Genomic DNA, 15706 nt, shown 5'->3' with positions numbered 1-15706 from the left:
GGGGCAATCACAGGTTAGATGGACCAAGGTCAACCAATAACGGGAGGCTACCACAGGTTAGATGGACCAAGGTCAACCAATAACGGGAGGCTACCCAAGGTTAGATGGACCAAGGTCAACCAATAACGGGATGCTACCCCAGGTTAGATGGACCAAGGTCAACCAATAACGGGAGGCTACCACAGGTTAGATGGACCAAGGTCAACCAATAACGGGAGGCTACCCCAGGTTAGATGGACCAAGGTCAACCAATAACGGGGGCAATCACAGGTTAGATGGACCAAGGTCAACCAATAACGGGGGCAATCACAGGTTAGATGGACCAAGGTCAGCCAATAACGGGAGGATACCACAGGTTAGATGGACCAAGGTCAGCCAATAACGGGAGGATACCACAGGTTAGATGGACCAAGGTCAGCCAATAACGGGAGGCTACCACAGGTTGGATGGACCAAGGTCAGCCAATAACGGGAGGCTACCCCAGGTTAGATGGACCAAGGTCAACCAATAACGGGAGGATACCACAGGTTGGATGGACCAAGGTCAGCCAATAACGGGAGGATACCACAGGTTAGATGGACCAAGGTCAGCCAATAACGGGAGGCTACCACAGGTTGGATGGACCAAGGTCAGCCAATAACGGGAGGCTACCCCAGGTTAGATGGACCAAGGTCAACCAATAACGGGAGGATACCACAGGTTGGATGGACCAAGGTCAGCCAATAACGGGAGGATACCACAGGTTAGATGGACCAAGGTCAGCCAATAACGGGAGGCTACCCCAGGTTAGATGGACCAAGGTCAACCAATAACGGGAGGCTACCCCAGGTTAGATGGACCAAGGTCAACCAATAAAGGGGGCAATCACAGGTTAGATGGACCAAGGTCAACCAATAACGGGGGCAATCACAGGTTAGATGGACCAAGGTCAGCCAATAACGGGAGGCTACCCCAGGTTGGACGGACCAAGGTCAACCAATAACGGGGGCAATCACAGGTTAGATGGACCAAGGTCAACCAATAACGGGGGCAATCACAGGTTAGATGGACCAAGGTCAACAATAACGGGAGGCTACCCCAGGTTATGGACCAAGGTCAGCCAATAACGGGAGGCTACCCCAGGTTAGATGGACCAAGGTCAGCCAATAACGGGAGGCTACCCCAGGTTAGATGGACCAAGGTCAACCAATAACGGGAGGCTACCCCAGGTTGGATGGACCAAGGTCAACCAATAACGGGAGGCTACCCCAGGTTAGATGGACCAAGGTCAACCAATAACGGGAGGCTACCACAGGTTGGATGGACCAAGGTCAACAATAACGGGATGCTACCCCAGGTTAGATGGACCAAGGTCAACCAATAACGGGAGGCTACCCCAGGTTAGATGGACCAAGGTCAACCAATAACGGGAGGCTACCCCAGGTTAGATGGACCAAGGTCAACCAATAACGGGAGGCTACCACAGGTTAGATGGACCAAGGTCAGCCAATAACGGGAGGCTACCCCAGGTTAGATGGACCAAGGTCAACCAATAACGGGAGGCTACCCCAGGTTAGATGGACCAAGGTCAACCAATAACGGGAGGATACCACAGGTTAGATGGACCAAGGTCAGCCAATAACGGGAGGCTACCACAGGTTGGATGGACCAAGGTCAGCCTATAACGGGAGGCTACCCCAGGTTGGATGGACCAAGGTCAACAATAACGGGAGGATACCACAGGTTAGATGGACCAAGGTCAGCCAATAACGGGAGGCTACCCCAGGTTAGATGGACCAAGGTCAGCCTATAACGGGAGGCTACCCCAGGTTGGATGCCGAGTGCAATACAGCCTCTAATTGAGACTACGGGCTCATGCGTAGGATTTCCCAGGCCCAGCACTAGATGGGGAAACTTAAAGTTTCTGTTGACCAAATCACCCTTCCTACGCTGTAGTCAGAGAAAAAGATAAACTCTACTTCATCTACCCCATGAAACATCTGGTCTAACAAGTTACTTAACTTTTGCCCAGATGAACGGGAGCAGGGTGAGAACATGGATCAACCAATAATGGGAGACTACTCAAGTTAAATGTCCACAAATTACGTTTAAGGGTAAGGTATGATATAATTTGTGCCGACAGGGAGGGTGTGGTGGGAGGTTGTCCAAAAGAATGAATGTCTTAACTGGGTAACCCCTAAGTGTTTAGTGAATAATCCAGAGTTTTAAGTATCCAACTCAAGGATCTAACAAATAATCAGTGTGTCTGTATAAGCCAAGCAGGGCTCAGTCAAAGAAATGTCACTTCATGCCCTGTCTATATTTCTCTATACGGACCTTATTGTGTTCCTCTGGCCCGGCTGAATGAAACAGTGGCGCTAGTGGCCAGACTGTAGGAACTGAGACCCCCGCTTAATCAATTCTATTGATAGAGATTAAAACAATCTTCCAGCCCAGCAGGTAACTAAGCCAGGGGCAAGCCACTCGAGACAACAAGCTCAATACACAGGGGACAGAACTGCTGCATGGAGCACACCTTCACAAAAGAATGCATACAAGCGGTTCATTGATTTATGTGGTCGAACATTTTACATCAATGGCCAAAAAACAACTGTTTAAAATGTATTATTTTTAACCCAAATATTAGCCATTTAAATTTAACTACAAATGGTAATTATACATTTGGTTATTAGCTATCCATAAATGACTATGAGGGTGATCATTATTTACAAATCCCTACTCCATTTTTAAAAATAAAAACATGCCCATGTATTTATTATTATAACAAAAACATATCTATGATGGAATAGTGTGTGAATTATTAATTAAATAATGAATAGCTATTTGTTAATCAATGAAAAAGTTTTCATTTTACATGACAAAAATTATGACATGACATTCTGTGTGACCTGGTGTGTGTGTGTGTTGTAGGGTACAATCATAGTAAACTGACAGGCTCTCTATGATCTGAAATGTAAGGTGTAATGACAGGCTTTCTATGATCTGACATGTAAGGTGTAATGACAGGCTCTCTATGATCTGACATGTACAGTGTAATGACAGGCTTTCTATGATCTGACATGTAAGGTGTAATGACAGGCTCTCTATGATCTGACATGTACAGTGTAATGACAGGCTTTCTATGATCTGACATGTAAGGTGTAATGACAGGCTCTGTATGATCTGACATGTAAGGTGTAATGACAGACTCTCTATGATCTGACATCTAAGGTGTAATGACAGACTCTCTATGATCTGACATGTAGGGTGTAATGACAGGCTCTCTATGATCTGACATGTAGGGTGTAATGACAGGCTCTCTATGATCTGACATGTAAGGTGTAATGACAGGCTTTCTATGATCTGACATGTAGGGTGTAATGACAGGTTCTCTATGATCTGACATGTAGGGTGTAATGACAGGCTCTCTATGATCTGACATGTAGGGTGTAATGACAGGCTCTCTATGATCTGACATGTAAGGTGTAATGACAGGCTCTCTATGATCTGACATGTAAGGTGTAATGACAGGCTCTGTATGATCTGACATGTAAGGTGTAATGACAGGCTCTCTATGATCTGACATGTAGGGTGTAATGACAGGCTCTCTATGATCTGACATGTAAGGTGTAATGACAGGCTCTCTATGATCTGACATGTAAGGTGTAATGACAGGCTCTCTATGATCTGACATGTAGGGTGTAATGACAGGCTCTCTATGATCTGACATGTAGGGTGTAATGACAGGCTCTCTATGATCTGACATGTAAGGTGTAATGACAGGCTTTCTATGATCTGACATGTAGGGTGTAATGACAGGCTCTCTATGATCTGACATGTAAGGTGTAATGACAGGCTCTGTATGATCTGACATGTAAGGTGTAATGACAGGCTCTCTATGATCTGACATGTAGGGTGTAATGACAGGCTCTCTATGATCTGACTTGTAGGGTGTAATGACAGGCTTTCTATGATCTGATATGTAAGGTGTAATGACAGGCTCTCTATGATCTGACATGTAAGGTGTAATGACAGACTCTCTATGATCTGACATGTAGGGTGTAATGACAGGCTCTCTATGATCTGACATGTAGGGTGTAATGACAGGCTCTCTATGATCTGACATGTAAGGTGTAATGACAGGCTTTCTATGATCTGACATGTAGCGTGTAATGACAGGCTCTCTATGATCTGATATGTAGGGTGTCACTGTAATGACAGGCTCTCTATGATCTGACATGTAAGGTGCAATGACAGGCTCTCTATGATCTGACATGTAAGGTGTAATGACAGGCTCTGTATGATCTGACATGTAAGGTGTAATGACAGGCTCTCTATGATCTGACATGTAGGGTGTAATGACAGGCTCTCTATGATCTGACATGTAAGGTGTAATGACAGGCTCTCTATGATCTGACATGTAAGGTGTAATGCCAGGCTCTCTATGATCTGACATGTAGGGTGTAATGACAGGCTCTCTATGATCTGACATGTAGGGTGTAATGACAGGCTCTCTATGATCTGACATGTAAGGTGTAATGACAGGCTCTCTATGATCTGACATGTAGGGTGTAATGACAGGCTCTCTATGATCTGACTTGTAGGGTGTAATGACAGGCTTTCTATGATCTGATATGTAAGGTGTAATGACAGGCTCTCTATGATCTGACATGTAAGGTGTAATGACAGACTCTCTATGATCTGACATGTAGGGTGTAATGACAGGCTCTCTATGATCTGACATGTAGGGTGTAATGACAGGCTCTCTATGATCTGACATGTAAGGTGTAATGACAGGCTTTCTATGATCTGACATGTAGCGTGTAATGACAGGCTCTCTATGATCTGATATGTAGGGTGTCACTGTAATGACAGGCTCTCTATGATCTGACATGTAAGGTGCAATGACAGGCTCTCTATGATCTGACATGTAAGGTGTAATGACAGGCTCTGTATGATCTGACATGTAAGGTGTAATGACAGGCTCTCTATGATCTGACATGTAGGGTGTAATGACAGGCTCTCTATGATCTGACATGTAAGGTGTAATGACAGGCTCTCTATGATCTGACATGTAAGGTGTAATGCCAGGCTCTCTATGATCTGACATGTAGGGTGTAATGACAGGCTCTCTATGATCTGACATGTAGGGTGTAATGACAGGCTCTCTATGATCTGACATGTAAGGTGTAATGACAGGCTTTCTATGATCTGACATGTAGGGTGTAATGACAGGCTCTCTATGATCTGACATGTAAGGTGTAATGACAGGCTCTGTATGATCTGACATGTAAGGTGTAATGACAGGCTCTCTATGATCTGACATGTAGGGTGTAATGACAGGCTCTCTATGATCTGACTTGTAGGGTGTAATGACAGGCTTTCTATGATCTGATATGTAAGGTGTAATGACAGGCTCTCTATGATCTGACATGTAAGGTGTAATGACAGACTCTCTATGATCTGACATGTAGGGTGTAATGACAGGCTCTCTATGATCTGACATGTAGGGTGTAATGACAGGCTCTCTATGATCTGACATGTAAGGTGTAATGACAGGCTTTCTATGATCTGACATGTAGGGTGTAATGACAGGCTCTCTATGATCTGATAAGTAGGGTGTCACTGTAATGACAGGCTCTCTATGATCTGACATGTAAGGTGCAATGACAGGCTCTCTATGATCTGACATGTAGGGTGTCACTGTAATGACAGGCTCTCTATGATCTGACATGTAAGGTGTAATGACAGGCTCTCTATGATCTGACATGTAAGGTGTAATGACAGGCTCTCTATGATCTGACATGTAAGGTGTAATGACATGCTCTCTATGATCTGACATGTAAGGTGTAATGACAGGCTCTCTATGATCTGACATTAAGGTGTAATGACAGGCTCTCTATGATCTGACATGTAAGGTGTAATGACAGGCTCTCTATGATCTGACATGTAGGGTGTAATGACAGGCTCTCTATGATCTGACATGTAAGGTGCAATGACATTTAACACTTTTTAATTGTAACTAGCCAACTTGCTAAACTTCAGCCACAACATATACACCAGCTAGTGTTTATATGGTCAACATATTCAACATAGCACAATTAGGTCGAACTGGCACTCTCAAAATAATGGACATGGAAAAATATTTTTAAAGAATCATAAATATGATTTATAAAAAAAGTATGATTCCTTTGAATAGATAGAAGAGAAAGTGTCAACAACATATGATTCTATTGAATAGATAGAAGAGAAAGTGTCAACTCACCATCAGATCTGGATGTTCTCACAGAAAAATTCTGCTGGCGCCTCAGTTTTTGTTGATACAGCTGAGAGTAAGAGCCTATGGATGGGGAGCAACAAATTCTGTTTCAACACACAATATAATTGACATAAACAAATCTAAAAACATAATAACAAACTTTTTAATGAAAACTAAACAAGCTCTGTCTGTTCTTGTCAACATCTCTAAAAAAATATTTACTTCAAAAACCCAATGAGATCTTAACACTAATCAACAATTATGTGCAATATCTAATTAGATACAAAAATAATTAGATATCATTGTGTTGTCATTGGAAATGAAATCATCTGGTTTGAATGAAAAAACTGCATTAGAAGGTGGTCAAATATGATTTAGCAGATCCACAAACCCACATTGTACAGACAGACAGACATAATAAAAAGAGGAAGCCTCCAACCAAACTAAATAAAACAGCAAATAGCTACATGTTTTTCTATTTGGTAACAAAAATGTTTTGGAGATTTAGTTCTGTTAAGAATTTGTAAACATAGCACACCTATTCAAAGTGCAGCTGTCTTTTTGTTGGATCTAAAAACTTTAAAGCAATTTGAACTAAAAAGGGTTTAATTATAAATGTATTTTTAGATTCCTGAATTCAACAAAAAGTATGTATTCTCTGTGTTTACAAATCTCTTTATAGAACATAGGCCCCCATATTCATGTATGCAGGGCTATTGATTATCAGAAACACCTTCAAATAAATGTATTCATTGATATGCCGAATATTTATTGATTTATGGGGGCAAGAATAAAATAGACATAAATGTAGCATTAAATGAATGGGTGACAATTACCTTTACATTAAAATCTAGGGATCTGGTTGGGTGAAGAAAGAATATTGATTTTTAGATAAATGTTATGATAGGTGACACAAAAAAATTAATTTTGGGGCATACAAATTTATTTAAACACTCTAGCAAGTTCAACGCTCTTCCATGATCAAACTTTTTGTTTTCAAATTATTAGCTTTTTATTTATAAAAAATTATTTAATATTTGCTTCTGCAGTTAAAAAAATGTTTTTGGCATTTCAATTTAAAAACAAAATGTATTTTAAATGTAATTCAGTGTCAGTAGAGATTTTTTTAAAATCTGGTGCACAAGATTTGTTTGGTTTTTCTTAACTGGAGGTAATATGACTAAAACTTTACATCTTGGAACAGCTGATTTTTAATATCTTATTGCTGGCCTTTTATGTGTCAATGTTACAAAAACATAATACAGCAACAAACTTTTATGTGTGAATTAAACAGCAACAAACTTTTATGTGTGAATGTTACAGCAACAAACTTTTATGTGTGAATTAAACAGCAACAAACTTTTATGTGTGAATTTTACAGCAGCTAACTTTTATGTGTAAATTTTACAGCAGCAAACTTTTATGTGTGAATGTTACAGCAACAAACTTTTATGTGTAAATTTTACAGCAGCAAACTTTTATGTGTGAATGTTACAGCAGCAAACTTTTATGTGTAAATTTTACAGCAGCAAACTTTTGTGTAAATTTTACAGCAGCAAACTTTTATGTGTGAATGTTACAGCAGCAAACTTTTATGTGTAAATTATACAGCAGCAAACTTTTATGTGTAAATTTTACAGCAGCAAACTTTTATGTGTGAATGTTACAGCAACAAACTTTTATGTGTGAATTAAACAGCAACAAACTTTTATGTGTGAATTTTACAGCAGCAAACTTTTATGTGTAAATTTTACAGCAGCAAACTTTTATGTGTAAATTTTACAGCAGCAAACTTTTATGTGTGAATGTTACAGCAGCAAACTTTTATGTGTAAATTTTACAGCAGCAAACTTTTATGTGTAAATTTTACAGCAGTAAACTTTTATGTGTGAATGTTACAGCAGCAAACTTTTATGTGTGAATTAAACAGCAACAAACTTTTATGTGTGAATGTTACAGCAACAAACTTTTATGTGTGAATTAAACAGCAACAAACTTTTACGTGTGAATTTTACAGCAGCAAACTTTTATGTGTAAATTTTACAGCAGCAAACTTTTGTGTAAATTTTACAGCAGTAAACTTTTATGTGTGAATGTTACAGCAGCAAACTTTTATGTGTGAATTTTACAGCAGTAAACTTTTATGTGTGAATGTTACAGCAACAAACTTTTATGTGTAAATTTTACAGCAGCAAACTTTTGTGTAAATTTTACAGCAGTAAACTTTTATGTGTGAATGTTACAGCAGCAAACTTTTATGTGTAAATTTTACAGCAGCAAACTTTTGTGTAAATTTTACAGCAGTAAACTTTTATGTGTGAATGTTACAGCAGCAAACTTTTATGTGTGAATTTTACAGCAGTAAACTTTTATGTGTGAATGTTACAGCAACAAACTTTTATGTGTAAATTTTACAACAAGGCTGAGACAAACGGGTATAAATATTTGTTTTCTCACCATTATCTGTGTCATCTGATGGATTAAGCACCATGACAGTTGTTCGTCGTTTAGGTGAATGGCGTTCTTGAATATTCTGCTTCTGCTGCATGTCACCATCTCCAATCCATGTTTGTCTGGGCTTTGGTGGGACATCTTCCACAGTAAAGCTCTACAAAATGTCAAAATTGGGACTGACATCATACACTATCATACATGAACCAATTGTGTGTCTAGTGTCTGTAGTCTTAGGGGGTCATCCATTAATGACGTCCATGCTGAAGAGGTGGGAGGGGGCCCAAAAAAAATTACTTTTGGGTCTATGTCGACGTCCACATTTAACATGGAAGTGCTTATATTTTAAAACTAACATAAAACTAAAACTTGTGTCCTGCATGTAAACAGTAAAATTAAGATAACAGTGCTCGTGTTTAAAAACCCCATCGTGACGTGTAAATAAAGCACTGGATTTATATGTAGTCTGTGTTTTCCATGTCATAATCACTCATAAGCAACGTCATGATATTTAGCAATTTTTTACCTCCCCTCCCTCCTTAATGCAACGCAGCTTTACTATTAGCCAAGTCCCAATACCTAAAATGATGTCACACCTAAGCTTACCACACATCTCAAAACTGTAGTTTTAGAGAAAAAAATTTTACAGAGCATGGTAACACTGAGTAGGCCTATAACGAATTTTATTGAAATAAAAAAAAATAGCTACATTACAGAACTGCTTAAATTAGGTTCTAGCATTATTGCAAAAGTGTGTAGGCGCATTTTCTGAAACTCTCCTCCCACCCTTCTGGTGTGTAACGTTATTTGTGGATGACCCCTGATAAAAATACTCAAATAGCAATTCTGTAGTAAGCGAGCAATGATGTAAACAGAAATAGAGGTCACAAATCAGAGTACTGTTAACACCCCCCCTTCAAATTGGTTAATACTTTGCATGCATTTCTGGTTGGTAATGGGAAAAATCCTTGAAAAAAATATTGTAATACTATGTTTAAAACATACTAATTTTTCTCTTCACACTCTAAATTCTTCTTTTAATTGCAATAAACGTTATAAAAAATATTAAAGCTGTATGACAATTAATAGGACCACAACACATGTTTTCCACAAAATGTCAAAATTGAGACTGACATCATACACTATCGTACATGAACCAATTGTGTGTCTGTAGTCTTACAACTTTTGATGGTCACATCCCTATAAACATTTATTTTAAAAACTAAAACAATGTTTTAATCAAATCCCTCACATAAATTCATTGCTAATAATTATTTTTAAAAAGTAAGACAATGCCATTATTGTAATAATGATAATGTGTACTTAAATTGACTACTTGTTAAATGGTTATTTTTAATGAAATAAAAGTGCAACTAGGTTTGGTTACTAATGCTAAAAGAAAGCTATTTAGAAACTATATAGCATTCTAGGTAAAACTATAAATGCTAAGTTTCAACAACAATTAACTTAGTGCTATCTGACTAGAGTTTGGGGAGACAACCAGGAATTCTAGGTCAGCTGAGTAGTTCATTCATAAAGCAAATATTTGACTCCAGACCAGAAAAAGGCAATCTTTATGGAGTAGACAATCATGGCTTCCTCAAAGTTTGTTGGCTTAACTTCTTTAATGTACTTGAACAAGGTAGAAACAAGAATCTCTCGTTTCTTTAAGTCAATGCCCCTTGCCAAGATTCCAAGTAGGATTTCTAGCCATGTATTTACACATGAGTCAGTATACAGGAGTATGACATTCCATCCATTGTCCCAAGAATTTTTTTATATTAAAAAAAAACATTTTCGTAACAATAGAAAGGTCATTTAATATTATCAGGAAAAATTCAACAAAAATGTAGAGACAACTATATATATATATATATATATATATATATATATATATATATATATATATATATATATATATATATATATATATATATATATATATATATATATATATATATATATATATATATATATATTGTTACCAACACACTTGAGTTAAATCTCAGCTCTCTACATACTTGCGAACAAGATATATACTAAAACTATTTGCTGCAAACACAACTACCAACAAACTTAAAAAAGAGTTGCTAAAATAAGAAATGTGTTAGTTTCTATAAGAAAAGACATTTAACTGAAAAAATCTAGTCATTATACTTCATAAAATAAAACATATAATATAACTGAAATAGGCCAATTATAATACACAACTTATGCTTTAGTGAAGATAAAATAAAAATCAGTTTTATTTCAAATCAATGCAAAAATTGCTATAAAAAAGGTTAATTCTTGAGTTATAGAATATAATATTTAACTACAAAGCCTTTAGCGTTAGCCCACTTTAGCGGCCAATATTGTAGTTGAAAAAAAAACTTATTGGCATTAAACAGCTAGCATGAAGTTTAATAAAACTTACCACAGCTCGTGCTGATTTTACTACTCTTGATACCTTATTTAATATAGACAACAATGCAGATTGTACTCAATAGCTTCCTTACTTTGTAAATATTCGAATAATATAACCATAATGCAATATGTCAGATCAACTATCTGTCATAAAAAATGACATATTAAAAAAGTAATACTAACTAAGAGAAATTGAAATGTGCATGGATGATAAAGTTGGGGTTACTTTAAAAGTAAATTCAGATGTAAAATCATGACTCAATAAGTAACTCTTATGAGATTTTTGTGGAAATTAGTTCTCTATGCCTAAAAAATAATGTAATACCTAATGCCAGAAATACAATACAAACAAAATTAACAAACCATGTCTAAAGAAATTTTTTTTTGTTCTATTGCTTTTAAAGTGCAAAAAAGGGGGGCTTGGTAAAATGCGTGATGCAAAATCGCAAGTTGGTAAATAGCAAGTAGGTGAGAAAAAGGCCTGTCATGTGACATTTTGTCTTGCATTTTACCCCCAACCGTTTAGTAATTTAGTAGGCTTCATGTGGATAAACTGTGATAATATCTGCAAACATTTTACTGCACCAAAAATTCCAACGTGCCAATGATTTACAATATATCAACTTAGATACTGACTTTAATTTTTAAACACTTTTTAAAGTTGTTCTTGTTATAAAAACTATAATGTAGCCGCTCGCCTCAAACGCATTTAAAGTCAAATGAATCTGATGTCTCGCATTTTTTTCTTGAAATTTACTGCCTCGACATTTCATGTTTTGCATTTTACCAAGACCCAAAAAAAAGAGAATATAACTATGATAATGATAATAAAGATAATACAAGAAGTTAGAATAGTGGGGTCATAATGCCAAAAAGAACTTCAAATTGATTGTATTATGTTGAAATTAGAAAGATAGGTGCAGAATTGAAGGTACAACTGTCAAAAGAAGAGTGTGCATTATTAGTGCATGTAGCAGACTTCAATGAATGTAAGTTACCTGGTTGAATGCAGCATTAGGGAGGTTGTTATATGGTGCAATCCTCTCATCTCTGTCTTCCTCCCATGGCAGTTTGTTTCTACCCCTTCCAGCACTCATAAATCTTCTTGGAGCAGAAGTGGGAGCAGATGTCTCAGAAGCCATTGGTGTTGATCTAGCAGATACATTTACTGATTCAACTTCCATTGAGTCTGACCTAGCAGTCCGGGCTGTATTTGAAACACTGCCAGCTCCAACTGCCATGATCCACTCTGTATCTGCACTCTGCTGTGCTGAAGAAGATCGCACTGTAGCTGAAGATGGAGTCTGAGTAGCATACTCAACCAGTCCATCTTGGGTTAACTTAGGGAGTTGCTTCCTGGCTAGCCGAGCTTGTACAGCAGCCATTAACCCTTCCCCATCCGAACTTAACTCAACTTGATCTACTGCTGATACAAGAGGCTGAAGCTGGCCAGATCCCATTCCCTGAGCAAGTGTAGCAAAACATTCTAAAGCAGCTTGTCTCACTGCCCTTTTAACATCAGTCAATGTTGGTCCAACTATATAGCAAATAGCTGACAAGTCAAATTCATAACTAGGAAAAGTCAAAAGAGCAGCTATAATAAAGTTGATAGTTTCCTGTCTTACACGTGAGTTTTTGTGTTGTAGATTATCTTCTATCACATTGATGACAGCTTGTGGAGATGCAGTTCTCATCATTTTTATTACAATAGTCATCACAAGTTGCCTTATTACAGTTTTGTTATCCCCCATTCTTTTGAGCAAAGCAGATTTAAGAGGCTTAAGAAAATTGTTTATACTTTTATCCATTTTCTCCACCAAGTTTTGAATTATTTCTAGTGTCACATGGGTGATTTTGAAATTTGAGTCATCCAAAAGATTACTAAGAAAACTAAGAAAAGGATTCATATGTGGCATAAGGCTTGTTGAGATTTCATGGTTTGTTTTGTTTTTGATAATGTTGTTAAGTTCTTCGACAGCTTGAGCCCTGGTCCTAAAATCTTTTTGGTCATTTATTCTGCTAAGTACATGACTAGGTACCACACCAAATTCAACTGATTCTTCCACATAACCTCTTCGACTGTCATTTCTCATATTACCTATCCCTTGATACATCAAATTATGATGGTAGTCACCATCAATGTCATTATAACTGCTATGTTTTCCTGACAATTGTAAGTAGTAATTTTGTAGTGGCATTGAGAGCTTTTTCAAATATTCTGCAAAAACTTTTTCATCAACTAACTGCTCAATCTGATTTAAAGTTAACAATGAGCTCTCTTTTAAATTTCCCTCAGGTGAAGTATCTAGCAGTTTTTTGGCGAGGGATGTGATAATTTTAGACAAGTCTTGTGTAAGGAATTCTTGGGTTAATAACATAGGTAATGATGTAACCATTTCTCTTCTAACTGCAGGGTTTTCATTCTCTAGTCCAAAGTTTACAAGTGCTTCAAAAATAGATGGAAGGTTATGAGTATATTTCATGTATGCATGGAGGGCTTGTACAACCATCCTTCTGACTGTAACTTTACTATCCCCAATATTAGTAACCAGTTTATTTAAAACCAGTGACATATATCGGTCAATCTCGTCGCCAAGATTGGGAATGATTTCTTGTAATAACTGAATACATTTGTTTCTAATTTCCCAATTTGAATCTGACAGAGCCAGCCCCAAACTCCTGAAAATGGATTCTCCATCTGCATACGGCAAACGTCCACCATTTCGCTTAACAGTAATAATTAGCTGTTCAAGCACTTCTACACGTTTCTTGAAACTGTCATCTTTCAACTGACCTGCTACGTCGTCCTCTTCCATATTCCACCGAGAATAAATCGGGTCTACAATATGACCATCAACGTTGAAGTCATGCTGCTGAGGGAAGGTGGCAACTTGGACTTTACTCGCCATTAAACTAACAATAACAAAAATCAAGACTACAAAAACAAGTATGCGGCAAAGACAAGCCTTATTTAAATACTTCTTAATTCACATTGCAGCAAATGTTGGCTAATTAAACAAAACAACGGTGAACATGATGGCATTGTCAGTCGTTTCCTACAGGTTACAAGAAAAAATGGCGTCCTCACCACAACAACATAATTGTGTTCATCACGTGATCAAAGTAGCCCGGATCGATCTCTGGGTAAAAGCCCTCTTTAAAAATACTTTTAATTTATTTCGATGAAAATAAATTTAATTATTTTGAAATATAAAAGTTGCGTTTCTTTTTTTGTTACACCGAACGAGTAGATTTTAAATGCGTATAAATGAGAGAAAAATATGAAAAATACCATAATGAATAACTTCTTAGTTTTTATTTGTTGGAAAAATACTACACCTTAGTTATTAGCATACTAGTACTAAGACTATAACTTATAAATAATGAGTTAATGAGCATTAAAAAATCATAGATGTTTCTTGTTTTCTCATTTTGTGCATGCAATTTATTACAAAATAAAACCTAACTTTCCTAACAAATTTTCTGTTAAAATTTGCTTATTAGGCCCTATATGATGAGTTTACTAGTTACCTTACGGAAACAATTCCAATTTGGTGGGAGGCAGTGATGGAATGATGCTCATCAATGAAGAGCCAGTACTAAACCTTTAAAAAATAATGCATTCCTATTTATCTTGAGTCACACTAGACTATAATACTCTATGTGGGAAAAAAGTAAAGTATTTCGGGGCTAAGTAGGACAACTCCCTGGAAATAAATGAACTTATCGAACCCGGGGGCCTCTCACATGAAAAGCGAACGTTCTACCATCGAGCAACATCCCCATGACTGAAAATATCTTGTATTAAGTTTTAGTGAAGTAAACTGGATATGTAATTTATTTATTTTTAATTCTATCTAGATTCTATAGTTAAACATTGCTAAAAAGCATAAAGAATACGTTTATCTGGGGGGGGGGGGGGGCACATGAAAATATTACTTTGCAGGAGCTTAAAATAACTAAAGATATATATTTTGATGGGTCCCATAGACCTAGATCTATATTCTAAATGCTATAAATTTATAAAGGACAGTTTCTAACCGGTGAAGAGAACATCATTTTCAGTGTTCCAAAGAAGTAATAAGTAGGCTATATCTATTAGATTATATCTATTTGTTGCTTGAGAAATTCCCTTGGGGCAGAGCTGTAGAGTTATGCCACTGTTTTATTTCGTCTTTCTCGTAGGCATATACAGGCCTGGATTACCCTTGGGAAGCCTACATAGTAGGCCTACCTAGTCTACCCTTGTGAAGCCTACAGTGGGCCTATATAAGCCGGGCCTACCTTTGGGAAGCATACAGTAGGCCTATATTACACTTGCTTTGAACGATTACTTTTACTAAGGTCCTTAGTAAGCCTAGTCCAACTCATACAGGAGTAATATGGCTGGAACCAAAACATTTGCAATAAGAAGACAAGTGTTTTTATAGTTGAATAATTTACGATATAAGCTCTGAACATGTAGGACTAGAATACTTGTAGTAGTGGGCCTATTAATGCTAGGCTAATAGTAGGCCTATTGATGGTATGTGAAGGCCCTATGATGATAATAAGCCTACGTCATAATTGTAGGAGTAGGCCTAAGGATACTAGGATAGGCCAAATGATACT

The 15706-nt window shown here is 37.3% G+C and overlaps 1 protein-coding gene across 4 annotated transcripts in view; it reads right to left on the bottom strand.

Annotated features, from left to right (window-relative positions):
• LOC131930587 (TOG array regulator of axonemal microtubules protein 1) overlaps positions 1 to 14201 on the bottom strand; it is a 45199-nt gene extending 30998 nt beyond the window's left edge. For 3 of the 4 annotated variants that reach the window (XM_059287135.1, XM_059287138.1, XM_059287136.1), the window contains exons 1-4: positions 12094 to 14201; positions 11106 to 11138; positions 8696 to 8846; positions 6245 to 6319 (exon numbers count right to left, since the gene is read on the bottom strand). In XM_059287135.1, coding sequence (XP_059143118.1) covers positions 6245 to 6319; positions 8696 to 8846; positions 11106 to 11138; positions 12094 to 14004 — 2170 coding nt within the window. In that variant the 5' untranslated portion in view covers positions 14005 to 14201. The remainder of the gene's footprint in view (positions 1 to 6244; positions 6320 to 8695; positions 8847 to 11105; positions 11139 to 12093) is intronic. The other variant, XM_059287137.1, reaches the window with a different exon arrangement.
• Positions 14202 to 15706: the final 1505 nt, after the last annotated feature.

Source organism: Physella acuta, unplaced genomic scaffold (genome assembly GCF_028476545.2).
Source record: "Physella acuta isolate Inbredline_101_S28 unplaced genomic scaffold, ASM2847654v3 ptg001808l, whole genome shotgun sequence".
Taxonomy (NCBI): domain Eukaryota; kingdom Metazoa; phylum Mollusca; class Gastropoda; family Physidae; genus Physella; species Physella acuta.
Note: the sequence above shows the minus strand (reverse complement) of the source record. Positions and strands in the feature narration are given on the sequence as shown.